General features: G+C 30.6%; 1 protein-coding gene across 2 annotated transcripts in view; it reads left to right on the top strand.

Moving 5' to 3' along the window:
* The first annotated feature begins 1,333 nt into the window (after positions 1 to 1,333).
* The window catches only part of LOC11442008 (ABC transporter G family member 39), a 29,115-nt gene continuing 7,442 nt past the window's right edge, over positions 1,334 to 23,006 (top strand). Inside the window, exons 1-20 of one of the 2 annotated variants that reach the window (XM_003625729.4) lie at positions 1,334 to 1,948; positions 3,701 to 3,821; positions 3,892 to 3,980; positions 4,088 to 4,172; positions 4,890 to 5,180; positions 5,534 to 5,624; positions 5,750 to 6,650; positions 6,761 to 6,921; positions 7,066 to 7,169; positions 7,264 to 7,429; positions 8,760 to 8,843; positions 9,147 to 9,283; positions 9,720 to 10,052; positions 10,152 to 10,442; positions 10,539 to 10,622; positions 10,719 to 10,852; positions 10,952 to 11,179; positions 11,302 to 11,473; positions 11,777 to 12,031; positions 12,255 to 12,685. In XM_003625729.4, coding sequence (XP_003625777.2) covers positions 1,572 to 1,948; positions 3,701 to 3,821; positions 3,892 to 3,980; positions 4,088 to 4,172; positions 4,890 to 5,180; positions 5,534 to 5,624; positions 5,750 to 6,650; positions 6,761 to 6,921; positions 7,066 to 7,169; positions 7,264 to 7,429; positions 8,760 to 8,843; positions 9,147 to 9,283; positions 9,720 to 10,052; positions 10,152 to 10,442; positions 10,539 to 10,622; positions 10,719 to 10,852; positions 10,952 to 11,179; positions 11,302 to 11,473; positions 11,777 to 12,031; positions 12,255 to 12,524 — 4,374 coding nt within the window. In that variant the 5' untranslated portion in view covers positions 1,334 to 1,571 and the 3' untranslated portion in view covers positions 12,525 to 12,685. Of the gene's footprint in view, positions 1,949 to 3,700; positions 3,822 to 3,891; positions 3,981 to 4,087; positions 4,173 to 4,889; positions 5,181 to 5,533; positions 5,625 to 5,749; positions 6,651 to 6,760; positions 6,922 to 7,065; positions 7,170 to 7,263; positions 7,430 to 8,759; positions 8,844 to 9,146; positions 9,284 to 9,719; positions 10,053 to 10,151; positions 10,443 to 10,538; positions 10,623 to 10,718; positions 10,853 to 10,951; positions 11,180 to 11,301; positions 11,474 to 11,776; positions 12,032 to 12,254; positions 22,921 to 23,006 lie in introns of those variants that run through there. The other variant, XM_003625727.4, reaches the window with a different exon arrangement.

Here is a 23,006-nt window from a genome sequence, read left to right as displayed (position 1 = left end):
TTATTTAAAATGATAACTACAAATATTTGTGATTTTTAAATTGTAACAAACCATATTTATCTTTTACGATGAAAACAATAATTTAACAAATATAATATAAATTTTTATATTTATTAATAACACTAACAATATAACATTTATTAAAAATATATAACATTAATATAGAAAAATTTATTTAAGGGTATAGTTGAAATAAAAAGAATTCAACACAACCTGTGTTCAAATTTTGTGATCATAGAAACATACTTTTTGGTCTCTGTAAATATAGTTCAGTTGACAAGGACATGCATTGTTATATGCAGGGGCCGAAGTTCAAACCCCAAACACCCCACTTATTGACCTTAAAAAAGATGAATTCTACTATTCTAGCCACTAAATTACTTAAAAAAAAAAAATTTCGTTAACTCGCCTACTTGTACTTGAAAAATCACACTTAAATGAACTCCCTTATTGAAATGGCACTCTAGAGATAAATGCTTAATAATGTGAAAAAGTCAAAAACAATATTTCAACATTCATAATTTACTAATGTATACATAAAAGATGATCTCTATTGTTACAAAAAAAAAAAAAAAAAAAAGAAGAAGAGAAATTTCTATATCTCTAAAAAAAAAAAAAGAGAAATTTCTATAGTTTAGTCAAAAGCACAAGGGACGGTTCATTACTCTCTTTTTTGTTTGTAAAACAACAAAAAAAAAATTATATTTTAAAAATTGAAGAAAAACTAAGGGCATACTAAAAGAACACTAAATATTTATTTAGTTTACTAAGTGCATTGTAACTAAAACATAGAAATTAAGCAAAAATTAAAATAGTTGAAAAATACATAGATTGTTTTTACATATAGAGAAATAAACAGATGAAAAAGACTTATAAGAACAAGACAGTCCCACTCCGGACATAAAATATCATTAAGACACTGTTCACTTCAAATTCTTAAGTGAATTTCTAAAATGAAAATGTTTGATAGACATCCAAAATTCAATGACACTTTAAAAGAGAAAACAATAGAAAGAGTGTGATGTAATAAATATGGCATGTTGTAGATGCGATGAAAAGAGTTTAAGAGAAAATAATATGTTTGATTGGGTCTTGAGAAATTAGTATGTTCACGTATCTTTATTGTTTTTAAAATAAATTTCTTGAAGTTGGATCTTCCCACTCGAGTAGTCATAGGTGTACCGCACGAGTTCGATAAATATGATTTGTTATGATATGAAAGTGGAAGATATTTATACTTATACTTTTAATTAAAATCAAAATAATTTTAATCTAAATTTTATAAATGGGGTATCCACCAAAATTTACCCAACCAGTCAAAGTTACATAGCAACCCGTTCAATGAAATTAGACAAACCCAGGGAACTAGCTTCAAATTTTTCACTTCTCACCAATATATATGTACACACAATGTATTTCCTCTCTAACAATATGACACATTCTCCTCCTCCTTCTTATAGAAACTTTAATCTCGCTTGAAGCACTTTACAAATCATTTCATAAAATATATAATATACAATACTATACACAATGAGATATACATATTTCTGTTTGAGAAACTAGTTAGTAAAATGGCATCCGTATTGGCAGGGGATGAGGTGACAATATCAACAAGTAGTAGTCGGAGTTGGAAGTCGATGAGTTTCCAGGACATATGGACAGCAACAGCAGGGGCAGTTCCCGACGTGTTCGAGCGGAGTGATCGACACACACAGGAGGATGACGAGTATCACCTCACCTGGGCAGCCATTGAGCGGTTGCCTACTTTAGAGAGAATGAGAAAAGGTGTAATGAAACACGTTGATGAAAATGGAAAAGTTGGGCATGATGAAGTTGATGTTGCGAAACTTGGTTTACATGACAAAAAACTCTTGTTGGATAGCATCCTTAAGATTGTTGAAGAAGACAATGAGAAGTTTCTAAGAAAACTTAGAGACAGACAAGACAGGTTTGGTTTGTTTTATCAAACTTTGATTATCTATAACTAAGTTGTTCAAATCCAAACCGATTCAAATTAAAAAAATTGAAAACTGCACAAAACCGAATATTATTGAATGTTTTTAAATGACATTTTGTGAAAACCGTCCGAATTGGATCGGATTTTGAATTGATTTTTCAAAATCGAACCAAACAGCATACATATATTTTAATACATATTGCTATTTTTATATTTATAATATATTATACTATTTCATATCTTTCAAAGATAATCAATCATTATTATTCCGTATTTTTTTTTTTATAAATTCTATGTTATATTTTGTATCAAACTTATTACTCTATCATAAGATTATTATTAATAAAAAAAGTTACAGTTTATAATTTAAATATTCAAAAACCGATCCAAATAAAACCACATTAAATTAGATCGGATTGGATTGGTTTTTTAAAATTAATTATCCAAAATCGAACCCAACCGCATATAATTCTATTTTTGGATTAGTTGAGTTTTTGCCTCAAAACCGATCCAAACCAAACCGCGAACACCCCTATCTATAACTTTTTTATGGTGCAGCAGCTCTTTGGGATCCGAATACATATTTATCATTGTAATCTAGTATCATATTTTTGGATCTTTTTGATATGTCAACCCACATACATAGTTTGATTATTTGCATCCAACAACTTGTTAAACCACTTTGTTGGCTGTTGACTATTATCCAACAATCAGCTAATGGTCTGCCCTCATGTTCAAGTCTACATACATAAAAATATGATTGAAGGGTGGGTGAACCTACATTAGGAAGGAAAACCAAAAGAACATGCTCAAGAAAATGAACACATAACAAAATATTCAAACGCCAATAGTTAAAATCAAAACCGAAAACCATGAGATTTAAACTTGTGATGAGTGTATATGTATAAGTTAGTATGTCTAGTTTGTTTATTTTGCTTACAATAAAAAATTTATTATTACATTTATTATAGAAAAAAAATTGTTTTCTTATGGGGGCTTGAGCCTACATTATATATAATATTGTTCGTCTTTTTAAACATATGTCAAATTATTTATTTAAGGATCATGCTAAATGGCACAAGTTAGCATTTCCGTTTATTTAAAGAGAAATGCTATTTATTATGAAAAAAGTCTTTCGCTAATATCAACTTAAAAATCAGCTGTCTACATATTCCTCTTTTTTGAAATACTGAATTCTATTCCATCAAAAACTAGTGAATTGTATTCATTTATTCGGAGCCTACATTAATTCAAATAAAAATAAAACCAAAAACAATCCTAAGGAATAATAATAGGAAAAACATGCGTGATTCACCAAAAAAAAAAAAAGACTTGTGTGAACTGCGCAACAACGTGTCTACTCATTTTGCAAATAGTGTACCACAACACAATCCATCCAGTTCAAGACATATAACATAAATCTATCGGGAGTTACGGCTCGATATGTTTTTTATCTGGTTATAAACCCCGATCGGCTTATTATCAGGGGTGGAGTAATTTGAGGGGGTAGTTATCAATTATTCTTTAGACTAGACTTAAGTCTGGCAAAGTCTAACATTAACTCGACCTATCATATTCTCACCACTGGTAGTTGGATCCTTTGTAACAATAGCAACATATATATTGCAACTTAAGAATCAATGTTCTCTATTATTATCATAAATAAATATCAAGGTCATGAGATTATGATATTTTTAAATTTGATTGTGTTTACATTTGTGACTGCAATGCAATACAATATAGGGTGGGGATTGAAATTCCAAAAATTGAAGTTCGTTATGAGAATTTATCTGTGGAAGGAGATGTGTATGTTGGTAGCAGAGCTCTTCCTACTTTGCTTAATGTTACCATCAACACTTTGGAGGTACTACTTATTTTTTCACCTTTGAGAGTATTATTAGTTTGATGATACTAATGCTTTGTTTGCATTGTAGAGTGTTCTTGGATTGTTTCGTCTTGCACCATCCAAGAAAAGAGAGATTCAAATTCTCAAACATGTTAGTGGAATTGTTAAACCATCAAGGTAGCTTGAGATAAAATTAAATTACATTGATAAATTGATGCATTCTTATATAATTTAATTCATGACACTCAAAATTATATTTGTTTTATTTGGTGTGGTGATTTCAGGATGACACTCCTTCTAGGTCCTCCAGGTTCTGGAAAAACAACATTGCTTTTAGCACTTGCAGGAAAACTTGATCGTGATTTAAGGGTTTGTTCCCATTTTCACTTATATATATTTTTTAAACCACTTTTATATCTTGGGTCCACAGTGAAAAACGACAGAAAATAATAGAAGATGTCAACCATCAAATTCAAGTTGAGTACTTGAATTGGAGGAGGGTTTTAACTGCTTTATGTGATACGAAAGTATCCTTCAAGATGAAGGGAAATTTTATACAACTATAAGACCGACACGAAAATGAAAAGAAATGTTGTATGGGACAAAGTGTTGGACTGTAAAGGACCAACACGAAAATAAATTAAGCATAACAGTGATAAAGATGTTTTGTTGGATATGTGGTAAGACTATACTGGATTTGATTAGAAATGACAATATTAGAGAGAGAGTTGAGGTATCACCTATAGTAGAAAAGATGGTGAAAACTAGGCTTATGTTTGAGCACGTGGAGAGAAAACTTGTGCATTCTGTAGCATGGCGACTAGATAAGATGAAGGGTAGTCAAATCATTAGAGGTGGAGGAAGACGTAGAAAACCTATAAGAGAATCTATTAAGAAAGATCTAGAGATAAATGAGTTTCATAAAAATATGGTATATGATTGAACATTATGACGTCGTTTGATCTATGTAATCGACCCACTTAGTGGGATATAGTTTGATTGTTGTTGTTTTAAATCACTTTAGTTTTATTTTATTTTAAACTGTAAATTTTGTGACAAATGATGTTTGTTTTTGGATGTGAATAGGCTTCTGGGAAAATAACTTACTGTGGTCATGAGTTAAATGAATTCGTTGCTACAAAAACGTGTGCATATATTAGTCAGCATGACATTCACTACAGAGAAAATACGGTGAGAGAGACATTGGATTTTTCATCATGTTGTCTAGGTGTTGGCACAAGGTATGAATTATTGATGGAACTCTCAAGAAGGGAGAAAGATGCAGGAATTAAACCAGACCCTGAGATTGATGCTTTCATGAAGGCCATTGCATTATCAGGCCAAAAAACCAGTTTTGTAACTGATTATGTTCTCAAGGTTTATGTCTATATGTTGTTTATAATTTCAGATTTCCTATTACTATATTAGTATTACCTATATGCTTCTACTTTAGGGTTGTTTGTATTGACTTAATTGACCTTATCTCTTGGCATAAGAACTTGCAAGACTGTTTCGGAGAGCTTATGATAACAACTTGTGATATTTCGTTAAGTTGTTTTCTTCTTATTTTGATACTCTCTAAGACAACTTATGAAAACAATTTATAACTTGTACGAAATAGTTTATATATAAGCACTTAAAGGATAAGAACTTATGTTTTAAGCGCTTAAATAAGTTGTTTATACAAACATAACCACATTTGTAAAACCTGGATTTTATATTGTTAACAGATGCTTGGATTGGATATTTGTGCTGACATTATGGTAGGTGGTGAAATGAAAAGGGGCATCTCTGGAGGACAAAAGAAGCGATTAACAACAGGTTATATACTTTTCTACTACATTCTTAACCAACAATTTAACATATTAAACATTTAATCTCGCAGTTTCAGAACTTTTAGTCATTTATTAAGTTTTATTGATTGCTTCAATTGTAACTTGATGTAGGGGAGATGCTGGTAGGACCAGCAAAAGTACTCTTCATGGATGAAATATCAACAGGATTGGATAGCTCAACCACTTTTGAAATATGCAAGTTCATGAGACAAATGGTTCACATAATGGATGTAACCGTAGTCATTTCCCTTTTACAGCCAGCACCAGAGACATTTGAACTTTTTGACGACATTATTCTACTTTCAGAAGGTCAAATTGTATATCAAGGTCCGCGTGAAAATGTGCTAGAGTTCTTCGAATACACGGGCTTTAGGTGCCCAGAGAGAAAATGTGTTGCTGATTTCTTACAAGAAGTAACATCCAAGAAAGACCAACAACAATACTGGTTTAGAAGAGATGAACCTTATAGATATGTTTCAGTTCCTGAATTTTTTGAGTTCTTTCATTCATTTCATATTGGAGAGGAAATTGCGGCAGAGATTAAGGTTCCTTATAATAAGAGTCAAACCCACCCAGCTGCATTAGTGAAAGAAAAATATGGTATTTCAAGTTGGAAAGTATTTAAGGCATGCTTTTCAAAGGAATGGCTTCTTATGAAAAGGAATGCTTTTGTTTATGTGTTCAAAACAACACAGATAGCAATCATGTCTATTATTACTTTTACTGTGTTCTTTAGAACAAAAATGCCGGTTGGTACTGTTCAAGATGGACAAAAATTCCATGGTGCATTATTCTTTACAATGATAAATGTGATGTTCAATGGGATGGCAGAACTATCCATGACAGTTTATAGGCTACCTGTGTTCTACAAACAAAGGGATATCATGTTTTACCCTGCATGGGCATTTGCATTACCCATATGGATTCTTAGGATCCCTCTTTCCTTTATGGAATCAGCGATATGGATTGTTCTTACATATTTTACAATTGGGTTCGCTCCTTCTGCTAGCAGGTAATATGAGTGTACTTTTTTCGAACTATATATATATATATATATAGAGGCAATAAGTTTCTTTATATAGAGAAAATAGAATTATAATTATTTCTTGTCTATATGATCAGATTTTTTCGACAATTCTTGGCATTATTTGGCATTCATCAGATGGCTCTTTCTTTATTTCGGTTCGTCGCCGCAGTTGGTAGAACACCAGTGGTTTCAAATTCATTGTCTATGTTGATCTTTGTAGTGGTATTTGTGCTAGGAGGTTTCATTATTGCCAAAGGTATGTTGTAACTGAACCCTAATTGATCATTTCTTTTACAACACTCATTTACACGGCAAACCAACCACTTGCGCCAGACCTTGGTGGTGTGTTCTATAGTTTGAACAAATACTTATTGCAACATATTATATTTTGTGCTTGTAGATGACATTAAGCCATGGATGATATGGGGCTACTATATATCTCCTATAATGTATGGCCAAAATGCCATAGCAATTAATGAATTCTTAGACAAAAGATGGAGTAAAGTAAGAATTTCGTTTTCCTATTCTTGTTTGTCACTGCCTTAATGTACTTTAACAAACATTGTTATTATTATTATTATTTTTTAATATTTTGCAGCCAAATACAGACACAAGAATTGATGCACCGACAGTTGGAAAAGTACTTCTCAAAGCCAGAGGCTTGTTTACAGAAGATTATTGGTATTGGATCTGCATTGGAGCCTTGATTGGGTTTTCTCTTCTCTTCAACCTTCTCTTCATCCTCTCATTGACTTATTTGAATCGTAAGTCATACCTATTTTCTGATTTCATATTCCTGTCTGTAACTGAATAATGCAGAAACTAATATCGGATATATCTGTAATACAAGCACTAATTTATTTAATGAGACTATTCTAAACTTAATGGGCTGAATACTACTAATACAGATAATTTAAAATATTCTTATTTACAACACTCCCCCCCTCAAGATGGTGAATGGATATCTATCATTCTAGGATTGCTCGTAAGGTGGTTGAATCATTCATTTTGTAAACCATTTGTTAACACATTTATCAGCGGATTCACATAAGGAATGTAGGTTGAAGTTACCAATATACTATCTAGTTTCTCTTTAACGAAATGTTGGTCTATCTCAACGTGTTTGTCATGTCACGATGAACATGATTATGAGCAATACTGATATTGTTAAAACAACTTAATAGGGCCTTCATATTGTATCTCCAAATCTTCTAGTACAAGTTTCATCCATAATGTTGGTCTATCTCAATGTGATTTAAGGGTTTGTTACCATTTCATTTTTTTGATTTTGTTTTTCTAAATCATTTTAACTAATTAAGACCCTTTCACGCTAGAATTAGTGTCACCAATTTCTGCCATCTAAACAAGAATAGAGCACCAGAGAAAGAAAAAAAAATCAGCAACAACGGGAAAACTGTTGTTAACCAGATCGTCCGACTTCCAAAAGTTCTAGTGAAACAAAACATCTCTGACATGAATTTTAACCACCAAAACAGACTCAGAAGGCTCTGATCTTAGTGTGTGAAGACAAAAAACCATTGGAAGGTGACGTGTGGCTTACATGCACCGATGAGGGGCGTAGAGGCTGGTGGCGTGTGAGAACGTGTACACAGGTGAATGGCGGCGAGGTTCTAGCCGGTCTTGAGGCGACAATTCTAATGGTATGATTACCAAAGAAAAAACTGCAGTGGAAGGCTTACAAACGTGTGCGAGCGGTAATTGTAACTGGTAACAAACAGACGACAATGAACAATGATGATCCAAACAACAAAAGAGAACTGCAAAGGCTGTAGTAAAGGAGCAAAAATCCGCGATGAAGACAAAGGAAAAAGAACCCACAGCGATGGCAGCTAGGCTGCGGAAGCAAGGTCCCCAAAAAAAGGAGCTTGTGATACCATGTAGAAAATAATATATGATATATTTCAAAAAATATGAAAATAGGACAACCACCAATTTGTTTAAATAGACAATACTAAACCTAATGGGCTTGATTAATAGGCTGAATACTACTAATATAAATTATTACAAATATCTATTTACATTAAATAGCTTTTCACTTTTGCTAAACACTTAAATATTAAACCAAAATTTCAGCGTTAGGTTATTCGAAAGCAGTCACTGCAGATGAAGATGACAAGAACAATGGAAATCCATCCTCTAGACACCACCCCCTTGAAGGTTTGTATCTATTGTACTATATTTCCCCCTTATTTATTGGTGATTCTAAATGTATCTCATTGTTACTTAAAGAAATGTGTGTTATAAGTAATCAGCAGCATTAATTTTGATTCATAAATATGTCTTAGTACTTTAGTTGCAATAATTCCAGATAAATTTAAGTGTTCCAAAAATTTCAAGACAAGTCACTTTTCTTCATTTTGCGGCAATATTTTAAAAAAAAAATTAGTCGCACATAGTTCTCATGTATTTAATGACAATATACTTCAATTAGCACCACTAATTATTTATGATTAAGAACAGGTATGGACTTAGCAGTGAGAAATTCATCAGAAATTACCAGTTCATCTAACCATGAATTGAGAAGAGGAATGGTTCTACCGTTTCAACCGCTTTCAATAGCATTCAATCATATTAGCTACTACATAGACATGCCAGCAGTAAGTCACTCAACTTTAAGCAGATAATTATTCTGTTATTGTACTATGTGGCTTTGTCTAATATGCACAAGTAAAATAATTTTGCGCCATGCACAAGTGTGTTTTTTACCATTAGATTAATAAATCACATCATATCTTATTTGATTTAACGATGAGATTTATCAATCTAATGGGAAAAAACTAATTTGTGCATGATGCAAGACTTGGTTCAATTATGCACCTTAGAACGGCCTGTAGTATGTAACTTCACCGACTATGGACACCTACCATTGAACTCATTGGAAGCTTAGCATTTGTGGGTGTGATAAATATGAATTTTCTTGTTTTTCAATTAGATCATGTAAATATGTTCTTATATTATATGTTTATCAAAACTATTGGAGTTTTCAGATTTCACTGAATATATGACCTATTGTTATGACTTTTATCATATCAGGAAATGAAGAGTCATGGAATGAACAAGGAAAAACTTCAACTACTACAAGATGTTAGTGGTGCTTTTAGACCAGGAATATTAACAGCACTTGTAGGTGTTAGTGGTGCTGGGAAGACAACACTCATGGATGTATTAGCTGGAAGAAAAACTGGTGGATACATTGAAGGAAATATTAGCATATCAGGTTACCAAAAGAACCAAGAAACATTCGCCCGAATTAGTGGTTACTGCGAACAGAATGATATTCATTCTCCTCATGTTACTGTCTATGAATCACTATTATTTTCGGTGTGGCTTCGTCTTCCTTCAGATGTAAAGAAACAAACTCGAAAGGTGTGATGATACAAGATTTTTCATCTTAAATATTTGATGAAATTCATTTACAATAACAAGTTTTATTTATTTCTATTTCTATTTCTATTGTTGATGTAGATGTTTGTTGAAGAAGTTATGGAATTGGTAGAACTTAAAGCACTTAGAGATGCTCTTGTGGGACATCCTGGTGTGGATGGTCTATCAACAGAACAAAGGAAGAGACTTAGTATTGCTGTGGAATTGGTTGCTAACCCTTCAATCATCTTCATGGATGAACCAACATCAGGCCTTGATGCTAGAGCCGCTGCTATTGTTATGCGGACCGTGAGAAATACAGTAGATACAGGGAGAACTGTTGTTTGCACAATTCATCAACCAAGCACGGATATTTTTGAAGCTTTTGATGAGGCAAGTATAGACTTTCTAGATTTTCGAGTTTGTGTATTATTTATTTCCTTAGTTGATTATTTCATATCTTCAACTTTTATTTATTTGTTACTTTAGCTATTGCTGATGAAAAGAGGAGGACAAGTTATCTATGCCGGACCTCTTGATCGCCACTCACACAAGCTTGTAGAATATTTTGAAGTGAGCGTTGAAAAATATGAAGTTTTTACATGTCTACAATCTTTGAAGTTTTTATTATAGATGTGAATAACTTCATTTAACGTACACAAACTTCAGGCTATCGCAGGTGTTCAAAAAATCAAGGATGGTTATAATCCGGCCACATGGATGCTTGAAGTCAGTTCTGCTTCAGTTGAGGCTCAATTAGATATAGATTTTGCAGAAATTTATGCCAACTCCAACCTTTACCAGTAAGCTTTTCCTGTGACAACAACTCTGTTCATAAAAAAAAAAAATCAACCAGAACTCTATCTTTAAAATAAATCTTGTTTTGTCTGCACTTTCTTTAGGAGGAATCAAGAACTTATTAAGGAGCTGAGTACTCCAGCACCAAATTCGAAGGAGTTGTATTTCCCAACCAAATATTCTCAATCATTTTTTGTTCAATACAAAGCTAACTTCTGGAAACAAAATCTGTCCTATTGGAGACATTCTCAATACAATGCCGTCCGATTTCTCATGACCTTAGTCATTGGAGTATCATTTGGTCTAATATTTTGGCAGCAAGGCAAAAACACGTAAGTCATCAAAATGTATATTCGTTCAATTTTTCCTTATCAATGGTGTTTGATATTCTAACCAATCATATTGAACTTCATTAATATTCACTTTTAATTTTTGCTTAACAAATTTTTGGCAGCAAAAAACAACAAGATCTACTAAATCTTTTGGGAGCCATGTACTGTGCTGTGCTTTATCTTGGCTTTATGAATTCTTCAACCGTGCAACCAGTTGTTTCTATTGCAAGAACGGTTTTCTATCGGGAAAGAGCAGCAGGGATGTATTCTGCATTATCCTATGCATTTGGTCAGGTATAAATGAAACTGAAGAGTGATCCATAGATTTTTTTTTTTTATGTATCAAACAAATACATCTATATGATTTTAGAAAGTATTTTCTATTTTTATTTTCCGTTTCTCACTCATGATTGTAAAACCTGGTTTTCACTCGGCTTCATGTTTTTAAAGATTTGCGCAGGTAAGTTTCTGCATGAATCCTTAACAACAAGAAATGAAAACAAAATTCATTTTCTCAAACGTAACATGTCCTAACAAATTTCATTTTGTTTTATTATTTATTGAAGCTAAACTAAAAGCAATTTATTGATAATGCAGATGGCAGTTGAGACAATTTATAATGCAGTTCAAACAACCATTTACACACTAATCCTTTACTCCATGATTGGGTTTGAATGGAAGGCGGCGAACTTCTTATGGTTTTATTACTACATATTTATGAGTTTTATGTACTTCAAATTGTTTGGAATGATGTTTGCTGCACTAACACCAAGCCTCGAAGTTGCCGCCATTTCTACGACCTTCTTTATGACTCTTTGGAACTTGTTCTCTGGCTTTCTCATTCCTAAGACGGTATGTGATCTACCCTTTTGATATTTAATTATATTTTTTTCATTATGGAAATGATACTCTTTCTTTTTTAAAAATTGGATGCCTATATTTTCTTAATTTAAAATAGAGGAACTAAAATCATGCATGAATCAATGAAAATTGAAAGACTAAAAGTGCATTCAAGTTTTTTTAATATAGAAACTTAGATATATTTAATATCTAACTATATGAATATATGATACAGCAAATACCTATATGGTGGAGATGGTACTATTGGGCTTCTCCAATTGCATGGACACTATATGGCATTATAACTTCACAGCTAGGTGACAAAAATACAGAAATAGTGATACCAGGAGCTGGAAGCATGGAACTAAAGGAATTCTTGAAACAAAATTTGGGTTATAATCATAATTTTCTTCCTCAAGTTGCTGTTGCTCATTTAGGCTGGGTTCTCCTCTTTGCATTTGTGTTTGCCTTTAGCATCAAATTCCTCAACTTCCAAAAAAGATAGTATATACATGAGCCAAATCATGTATATCAGCTTAAAAATTACTACATGTATAATTTTTTTTATTTGTTTATGAATTCTGCATTTTGAGTGAATTCAACCTATAGGAGTTGAGTAGATAAATAAATAGATGAAGATGTAGTTGCATGCCTCGCGAGGAATCACCAACAGTGCTGTTATGATACTGTACTTATAAGGTACAAAATCTATCTAGTTTATCCGTTATATATAAAGTTCAACCGCTATAAATTATCTGCGATTTTTACCAAAGAGAGACTAAGTATCTCAACGATAATTCTACATATTAAAGGTCCACATTTTCTTCACAAAAATTCCAAGAATTCACATATGAATTTGCGGCCTTCACTTATTTTATTCCCCTCTTAAGGATTGTATCTCATTTCTTTGTTGTGACTTTGTAGGAATTTATTTTTTCAATGGTGTTCCTTAGGCTCTTACTAATTATAAAACAAGGAAAAATGCTAAAGAGAATCCTTGAGAATCTATGTTTTTTTAACTAGTACCTTTTTGTTAGCATGACCAAAATAAATAAGTCGTTAGCATGACCATCAATATTGACAATAACTCTTTTCATACTAAAATCAAATAGTAAGTAATAGCGGTTTATACAAGCTAAATCTTCTAATCGATAATTTGGCCAAAGAAATAATTTAAAATTCATTAGTTTTTTTGTTTCGCTATCAAGATCTTTATTTTTAGCCAAAACTTGAGAAACATTTTTTATTTGATTCTCATTGTCATTTATTGTTTTTCTATGCACAATATTTCTATTCCTAGGATTGAAACAAGTTAGAATTCTCAATTCTCTATAGAGATTGAAATGACAACAAGTATATTGAAAGACTAATACGATGTTATTAACAAATCATTTTAACGCAGAAGATTATTTTGATTAATAGAGTGCACAATCATAAACTATTTTAGAATTTCGATAAATTTTCAGGACAAATATGACTATTACCATTTTTCTTTCATGAAACAAAGGTTCCTGCTTAATATAAGCAATACTTTTGATGAAAAATTGATTCATGAAAATAACATAGGATGAGGGTTCAACTAAATCCCTTGCCCGTAGACCGAAAAAGATGCAACGTCATATTTGATCAATAGTCAAGATTTGCTATTAAAAAAAAAAAAACACATTCTCATGCACAATGACTTCCTTGTACATCCATCATTGAATGCTCTAAATGAAAGTAACCATAAGAGATATGAAATATCCATGAATAATTCAATAATTTTTGAACGCGGTTCTGTAATTTTCTATAAACTGGGTATCAAAAGAATCCAATCCAACTAATTGTTGGATATAACCACCAAAGGAGACATTGCATTATGTTGCTTCTCGCAACAATTACAACATCATCAAGAATAAGAAGAGGGACAATACTAACAACACATGAATGATTGAATTAGTTACTGAAAGTGGTGATTTACGTAAGAAAATTAATTAATATTAACTTAACAATAATTTTTATTATAATAATAATATTATTAATAGTGAATGTGTTATGAATATTACCAGTGGATGTCCATATAGCAATTGAGTTATTTGATCATACTGTTAGTTTATTGGGCCTTATTGTGCTTGCTCCCCAAGTCATTGTATTTCTCTATAAATAGAGCTCATATGTAACCTAATTATACATCACAAGAAAATAACATAATCCTCTTTCTTCTATCTCTATTCTCTCTGCTTCTCTTTATTCTTGTTCTTATTCTAATAGTTTCATAACACGTTATCAGCACAAGCTTACCAACTGAGGTATGCAATTCTTCTTAATCTATTTTTTATGTAAATAAGTTTTAATTTTGTATCAATGATTATAGGCTATACTGTTACAATTCCATCAATTGAAATCAGTGCCTTATAGATACATTAAATCATTGTTATGTGAATTGTAATATATTATTGTGTTTATTTATTCCATATGTAATCATGAAGTATTGCATAAGAATTAATCTCATATTATAAAATCAAAGAGATCTATTATATGGTTCCTGAAAAACTCAATATTACTCTATGTGAATTTTGGAAGAATTCAAAGGTGTGGTTCCTGAAGGACTCACTATTATTCTTTGTGAATATATTATTCTATGTGAATTTCTAAAGAATTCAACAACGTAGTTCCTGAAGAACTTAATATTTTTCTCTTTGAATTCCTAAAGAATTCAAAAGCGTTAATCTATGAAGGAATGATTGCTTGAAGAATTATTTTATGGTTTAAATTTATTGCATAGTTCTTGAAGAACCTAAAAATCAATCTTTATCCTCCACGAATTCCTGAAGAATTCAGCAGTGATACATCCATGAAGGATCGTACAAATAACAGATTAGATCTGTTATATTGTTCTTGAAAAGCTTATAAAAACTTAAAAATCAACCAATTTTATTCTCCATGAATTCCTGAAGAATTCAATAATGCATGGATTGCACAAATAATTGATTTGATTGTGAGTAGTTCGTGAAAAAGTTCTTGAAAAAACTCATTTTTCTTTTGTGAATTGGTGTGTATTTTTTTTTTCACCAAATTTCCATGTTTTATTGATTTAAGATTTAGTTGAAATTATCCCTTGATTTAATTATTATTTTATCTTTTTGGTTTAATTTTAAAAATTGAGATTGTTTCCTTTAATTGTGGATTATTTCCAAATTTTTTGCTGAAACTAGTTTTGTTGGGTTTAAAATAAACCAACTAGTTTTTATTTGGATCTAAGTTATATATATATATATATATATATATATATATATATATATATATATATATATATATATATATTATAATTGATTTGAAACATACCTTTACGTTTGAGTTTGTTTCAAATATAATATTAAATTAAATATCTATTTTTTCTTCCTAAAATTAAGGATTCAAATTGTGTCAATTTTTTTTTAAGATTTGATCTAAAATTATTTTCTAAATTCTATATATTTTTTTCAAAAAAAAAACGATAATGTAACTAATTCTGTTTTTTTTACTGACTTTATGGCTCTTGTTTGTTATGGATTCATTGTCAATTTGATTGATAGACACCAATTAGAATCATGTATTTTGTTTTAGTTGATTGTCACAATTTTTTGTTTTGAAATAAAAATTGGATAAAATCATTATTTTTAGAAGCAAATTGACTTCGCGATAGAAAATTTTGATCCCATGCAATTTTGGCAATTTCAATTTCTCAACCATCAAAATGGCACCTAAATTATCATGTTTTAAGTTCTTGAATTTCAGCTCATATAGACTATATAGACTCTTTTCTAAATTATAGTAGGCCAAATTTTTTTTCGATGTAGAAAACTGAAGTTTCCTTTAAGGAGATATGTACATCAATTTGTTCTAGTCAATATTTGTGTTTTCTTTTGATGACAAATAAGTATTTTATTTTTATGGTTGTGCTTTCATGTAATTTGGGAAATTTTTGTGTGGATTTTGATTTAAACTATTTATGATCCACTATCGATATGCACATAAATGTCATGTATACAAATATTTGTTTTGAATTATTGAGTATGGTTATTTGATCATTGTAACAACAAATGCAAATATGTTGTTAGCATCGAATTGAATTTGATTAATTGAATTTATTTGTTGTGAAAATATATTTTTATTTGGCAAAACATTTATATCCTACCTTTTAATTTCTAGTTTGAAATTAAAATTGATTCAGATAATTTTTGTGTATAAACTTTGTATTTAGTTATAAAATAAATAAATAAATGATATATATTTGGTTATGATATATATATTTGTGGAAGATTTGTTGTATTTTAATAATGAATCTCAACTTTTGTGATTCAATTTGGTAGTACATTATACAAAGGTTTGATTCTTTAATTTTGAGAAATATTGATTTTACAATATATGGGGAAATATTTATATTCACATGTAGTGAATCAATATTGACATGATTTTTTCTCTCCTATATATAAGATTCAAGTTTATTTCATTTGAATTTGAATATTTGGGTTATAGCATGATTATGATATTTAAAATTTATTGTTATTAATTTTTTTTTTTATACAATAATATGGTTTCAATCATGCATTTTGGAAGAACCAGGAATATTTGTCATAAATTATGATGCAAGGAATCAATGTTAGCATTGCACTTCAAAATAAATAAATTATTGAAGGCTCTGGAATAACTAATTTATTGTTACATGGAGGAACAAAGTTAAACATTGAGATTGTATTCTCATAATGTTAAAAATCTCTATATTACGAGATATACTCTGAAGAAAATAAGTGTAGTGAAAATTTTATTTTGTCTCTTATTTATAATACACTTATATTAGTGCAATGGAAGCACATATTATTGTAAACCTGAAGTTTATATATTATATTATTTGTGCAATGGAAGCACATAATATCGTAAACCAGAAGTTTACAAATTATATTAAATTTATTGTTGGCAAGACTGGGTGGGTTGTCCCGGATCTATTATGATGCATAAATTAGTTGAAAAAAAAATTATTATGGATATATATTGAAGAGCCAGAAGATTCCTCAATCTAGTGACTTTTGTGTTACTAGTTCCTAAGGGAAGTTGACAATTTAAAGGAATGAGTGTCTCACCTAAATAAGGTGTTATTTAAATTAATACACTGATCATGTGAATCACTTGGATATTATATGATTTGAATCGATGCATAAACTAAATAATCACATGTATATTCACAACCAGAAGTTTGTGAGATTATTATGTCAACAAATTTGACTAAGAGTTTATTTTCTAAACTTTTCAGAAAGCATTTCATAAGTATCATTCACCAATTCAAAATCATATTGAACAGCTGGTAGCATATGCTCATAAAAATGGATTTGGAGATCCATTCTTTAGACGTCTAAAGTTAATTGCATGATTGATACTTATGAGACCATACCTTATAAACTCTATTTTGGTTATGAGATAATGCCTTATAAACTCAATTTTGGGAATCAATAATTTTGTATATTGAGATATTGATATGCATCAAGCCAACACATTATTATATGTAAGTTCTCCCCTTAATTTATCATTGGAAAAATATATTTGATATAAATCTCCATCTATCATTAATTGTATTGAGCCAACTTGCTTACAGCCCGGTAGGTTGATTATCAATTGATGGTTTGGTTTTCCCAATATTAGGGGGAGATGGTAAGCAGCTAAAAATTGTGAATCTGAAGTTCAAATAAATTATTTGAAAGAAAATATTATTGTCTCTTCTTGATCCTCAAGATATAACTCATTTGCAAAGGTAAATAAATCTTATTAGCTGCTAATGCTCCAATCGAAATAGATGTCCATAGCGGATGATCTAATATTGCAAATGAGTCTTCATCGTGCTTGAAGCATGATAGATCAATCTGTTCCAAATATAAAAAGCTTTGAATAAGAAAAGGAGCTTAAAGGAAATATAACCCAAAACGAGGATATAGAAACTCTAAAAGAGTTTTCTGACATAATTGTTTTTTTTTTTTTCAGTTCCAGAAGAACTAATCAGGTACTTGAAACTTATAAAATATTGGTAAATTATGTCATGAATAAAAGATCTCAATGGAATGAGATGGAATCGAAATGAAATCAACGTTGACGTGTTTTTGCATATAATATAGCGCTATATGTGATAAGTAATAATGAGGATCATGTGTTAAAGTCGACTAAAGATTATAGATAAAGAAAATATCTATAGAACGGAAAGAGACAATTCTACTGAAATCAAACCCGCTTCATGAAGCAGACTTTGTTTTGACTTGTAGTCCGCACACTTGAAGGTGTGAAGTTAAATGACTATATATGATTTTTCGCGCGAAAAAGGAATTAGTATGGTAAATTACATATATACAGAGTTTGATATGATCACCTGAAGTGAATTAATAAATGTCTACCATTTATTTTAAAAGACATATTTACCAGAAGTGAATCCAAGAACTTTTTCATAGTTGATTAAGTTCAGGAGCACATGAAAGGCTCACATTATATGAAAATGTGCTACAATTTATTTTTATTATATGAAACTTCTTGAAGGATTTCATTTGAGTGAAACGTACTATCAAATCTATTGGAAAGATGACATCATTTGTCCATTTTAAGGATTTGAAATGAATTTGTTATAATCATATATATATTAGAACTCCTGCAGAGATTATAAATTTTGTTATATAAATGTTTTTATGGACAAATCTAATTGATTATGTACTAGAATGAATGTGATGTCACTTGATGTCAATAAAGATATGTCCTCAAGAAAATCATGAACAATTTGAATTGGTCAGGTGAGGACACGAATGCATTTTGCTTATTATATATAGATATCGTGGTATTTTTTTGTCAATATTAGTAAATACAGATATTGCAGTAAAGTCAAACATACAATTTGTATCTTAGAGAAACAACACTATCATCCGATCGTTTGAAAATGTTAGCACTACATCAAGGAAGTGGATAATGCTCTTTATTAAGGATTATGATTTCACACATACAAGAAACTTGTGGTTTTCTAATTTTAAAAGGAGGTTCTTTCAACTACTCAATATGAAGATATCACAAGAGCTGCTAATTTGGAGAAGAGTATGGAAATATATCACATCTTTCTACAGAGTCACCGTCAAGTAAAGATTTTGAGTAACTTGCATAAAAGATTGTTTAAACTTCTTCGTCTCATATATAATTGTCTTTATGAGGGGGAGACAAAAATGTGTTCTGCACTCTTTTTCCCTTAACCATGGTTTTATCCCATTGGGTTTTTCTGGTAAGGTTTTTAACGAGGCAGATTATAACACAAAAGGATGTTGTACTCTTTTTCCTTCACTGAAATTTTTTTCCCACTGGGTTTTTATCTAGTAAGGTTTTAATAGGCATATCCAAGATTGACATCCAAGGGGAAGTGTTATGAATATTACAAGTGGATGTCCATATAGCAATTGAAAGAATCATATTATTGTAATACTAATATGGAAAACAAAATTCAAGAATGTCCCATATGTGCATAGAATTTTCTTCAAGTCAAGCCCTTGATAGACATAAGAGAGCATTTTTTTTAATTGAGAACAACATGTTATTGGAGCAACAACAATAGCAACTCCTGCAACAAACACTGAAGTTCCATTTTTGTGACTTTGAAGACAGTTTGCTGGATCTAATTTTTTATTTTATTGATTTGCAGGTGTGTTTTGGTGACGATGATAGTAACAATATTGTCCATGGAGACATGTAGATAATCTCATTTTATTTTGGTCCATCAGTAAGAGAATAATCCACCAATAAATAAAGTATTGTTATATTTTAGATTCGAGTAAATAAACTGTCTAACTATGTCATTTTAGATGGCAAAATCAATTTTTATAAAAACATACATGAATCTAGGAGATTTAGATAGGACAAGCATATTGTTGGAATTTACTCGCTCTTACTTTAGATTTTTTTTTTTTTTTACTTTATACTTTTTTTTTTTAGGTGATATATATTTTAATTTATATATTGACATGTTGCCCTTCCTTGTTCTTTCCTCCGAATCAATATGGTTGAATGTTGGCTATATAATCAAGATGTTTATATTATTTTTTTGTCACAAAAGAAAGTTTTTTTTTTTAATTTGTACAATAGATGTTGATATTTTATTAATTATTTTTGAAAGAAGAGATCATGAAAGGAGAATTCGCTAACAAGTGTTCGAAAGACATTGTTTAAGGAACTTATACAAGAAAAATTTATCTTAAAAATACAAATCAAACATATATGAAAGTCATAACTACATAATTTTTTATGAAACAATTGTTATTTTTGGAAGTTTAAACAATGTCTTAAGAAGACTAGTTGATATTTCTAAAAAAAATAAAGCTTCCTCGAAAACAAAATCTATAAAAAATGCATGAAAATAGAAAATAAAACCGGGAGGTTTGGGACAGGCCCGACCTTGAGGGTGTGCAAGGTGCTCAACCAGGCCGAGCCTCCAAATGCTACGGGCCTCTAACGAAAAATTAAATTTAATATCCTCCCCCCACTTAAATAAAAAATATATATGTTATATCATTTTCTTTCTTTAGTACACGTTTGAGTTTTTTTCTAGACTCTAATTCTCATTTTTGTACATAAATTGGATCCTATATCAAACCACCCCTAATTTGTATAATCACTTGATCAGTTAATTTGGAAAGCTATTTCATTGAAAGAATCACAGCAACAATTTTTCTTCGCATAAACCATTCGTTTTACCTTTTTCCACAACAGAGGAGTGACAAATCCAAACGACACCGTTAGATAAATTTCACCTCTTTCACTTAATTTTTTTTAATTCCTTTCATGTTTAGAAGTTATTCTGATTCTGATTTTTTTTAATGAAATTTAACTACATAAAGATATTACGTTTTATTTTACTAAGGATCTATTTTAAAAAGAGAGCATAACCTCCTATTTCACAGGGACGGCCCTGGTCCGGGACTTAGAAAATGCATATATATACTGTCCTATAATAAATAATGAATGATGATTCATGTCTCATGATGCTATTGCTCTCAGCATTTCAATAATTAGAAGTATGATAAATAACACATCGTTTGAGATCAAGCATCGACATGCAAAATCTCATTTTGCCTATTCTTCGGGAATCTGACAAAAGGATCAGTTTGGCACATGAAATTGAGTGCATTATAACCCACCATCATTATGACTTGTTCATATTATATTACTTACGTGAGAGGGAGAATATCTTGTAAAGGTACGCTTGTTGTCATTGTCACATTATTAATTGTTTAACGTTAAAATCGTATCCATTTCAAGTAATAATTTAATAGATAATGCTAACCTATAACAGCCTGTGGGGAACACCCTACCCCTACTAGTTGACGTGAAACTGAGAAAACTAAACAAATCTTTTCTTTTCTAAGGCACCGCACCGTACCAAGTGAAGGGTTTGGACCCGCATTTAACGGATCTTTTAAAAAAAAAATTAGAGGGTCTTTAATTTATTTTTATAACGAAAAAAGGTTGTAAGCTAACATTCAAACATGAAAATAATTAATAAATTTTATGTATAAAAATGTTATTTTATAAAATTTCAATGTGTTCAGTACATAATTTGTAGGTTAAAATTTCTTTTTTAGAATTTTAAACAAGTGCTTAGTAACATTTCCTAAGAATTAATGTTATAAAGTTTAATTGGTACTCTTTCATTGTCAAAAAGAAAAAATTATACTCCTTCCACCTAATGTAAAAACAAAATCATTTGACTTCACATGTATTAAAAAAAATTAGTTTAATGATCTGGATTTTATAAAAATTTATTATGATCACTAAAATATACTCTCGCTCGGTTATGTTTAATTGGAATGGCACTCCTCTAGAAAATACTGTGAAAAAGTAAAATAAAAATTCAACATTTATTAAATTTAATGTCTAGAAGTTATCAACAAAAAAAATGTTGAAAGGAAGATTGAGAAAATTGTTAACCCTTTTAACCCAAATTTCTAACTTGTCAAATCAAGGCAGCTCAACATTAAAAAAAAATTATACTTCAACATTAATAATTTACTATACAGTGTTTTAGCAATAATAATTTACCATACATGTATACTAAAAATATCCATTCGAAACAAAAAAAAAAAAAAATGTACACTAAAAATATCACTTAGGAGTAAACCAAAAAGAAAATATCAGTCACTTTTTAATTCCTAAGTTAATTGCTTTTCTAAAATGAATTTCTAGAAGCTAGATCTTCGTACTTGTTGGTGGTTAAGATTTGAGAAAATCCATTTTAAACCTTTTTAACCCAAATTTCCAAGTAGTCAAAACCACATAGCAACACGTTCAGTTCAATGAAAGCAACAAACCCAAGGAACAACTAGCATTATATATTTCCTCTCTAATACGACACATTCTTCTACTTATAGGAAACTTTAGTCGCTATAGACGAAGCACTTTAAAAATCATTTCAGAAAGAAAAAAAATTATATACATACTAATCTACTATATATAGTAAGAAGATATATATGTTATCTGTTTGAGAAACTAGTTTGTAAAATGGCATCGGTATTGGCAGGGGATGAGGTGACAATATCAACAAGCAGTCGTCGTAGTTGGGCGTCGACGAGTTTCCGGGACGTATGGACGGCAACAGCAGCGTCCATTCCCGACGTGTTTGAGCGAAGTGATCGGCACACACAAGAGGATGATGAGTATCACCTCACTTGGGCAGCCATTGAGCGGTTGCCTACTTTTGAGCGTATGAGAAAAGGTGTAGTGAAGCATGTTGGTGAAAATGGAAAAGTTGTGCATGATGAAGTTGATGTTGCTAAACTTGGTTTACATGATAAGAAGATCTTGTTGGATAGTATCCTCAAGATTGTTGAAGAAGACAATGAGAAGTTTCTTAGGAAACTTAGAGACAGACAAGACAGGTTTGTCTCTTTATCTTTAGATTTGGATTTTATATCAAACAACCAACTAGTGGTTGAACGGACCATATATACTGTGGTTCGTCAAA

This window comes from Medicago truncatula, chromosome 7, assembly GCF_003473485.1.
Source record: "Medicago truncatula cultivar Jemalong A17 chromosome 7, MtrunA17r5.0-ANR, whole genome shotgun sequence".
In the NCBI taxonomy this organism is placed as follows: Eukaryota; Viridiplantae; Streptophyta; class Magnoliopsida; order Fabales; family Fabaceae; genus Medicago; species Medicago truncatula.
Note: the sequence above shows the minus strand (reverse complement) of the source record. Positions and strands in the feature narration are given on the sequence as shown.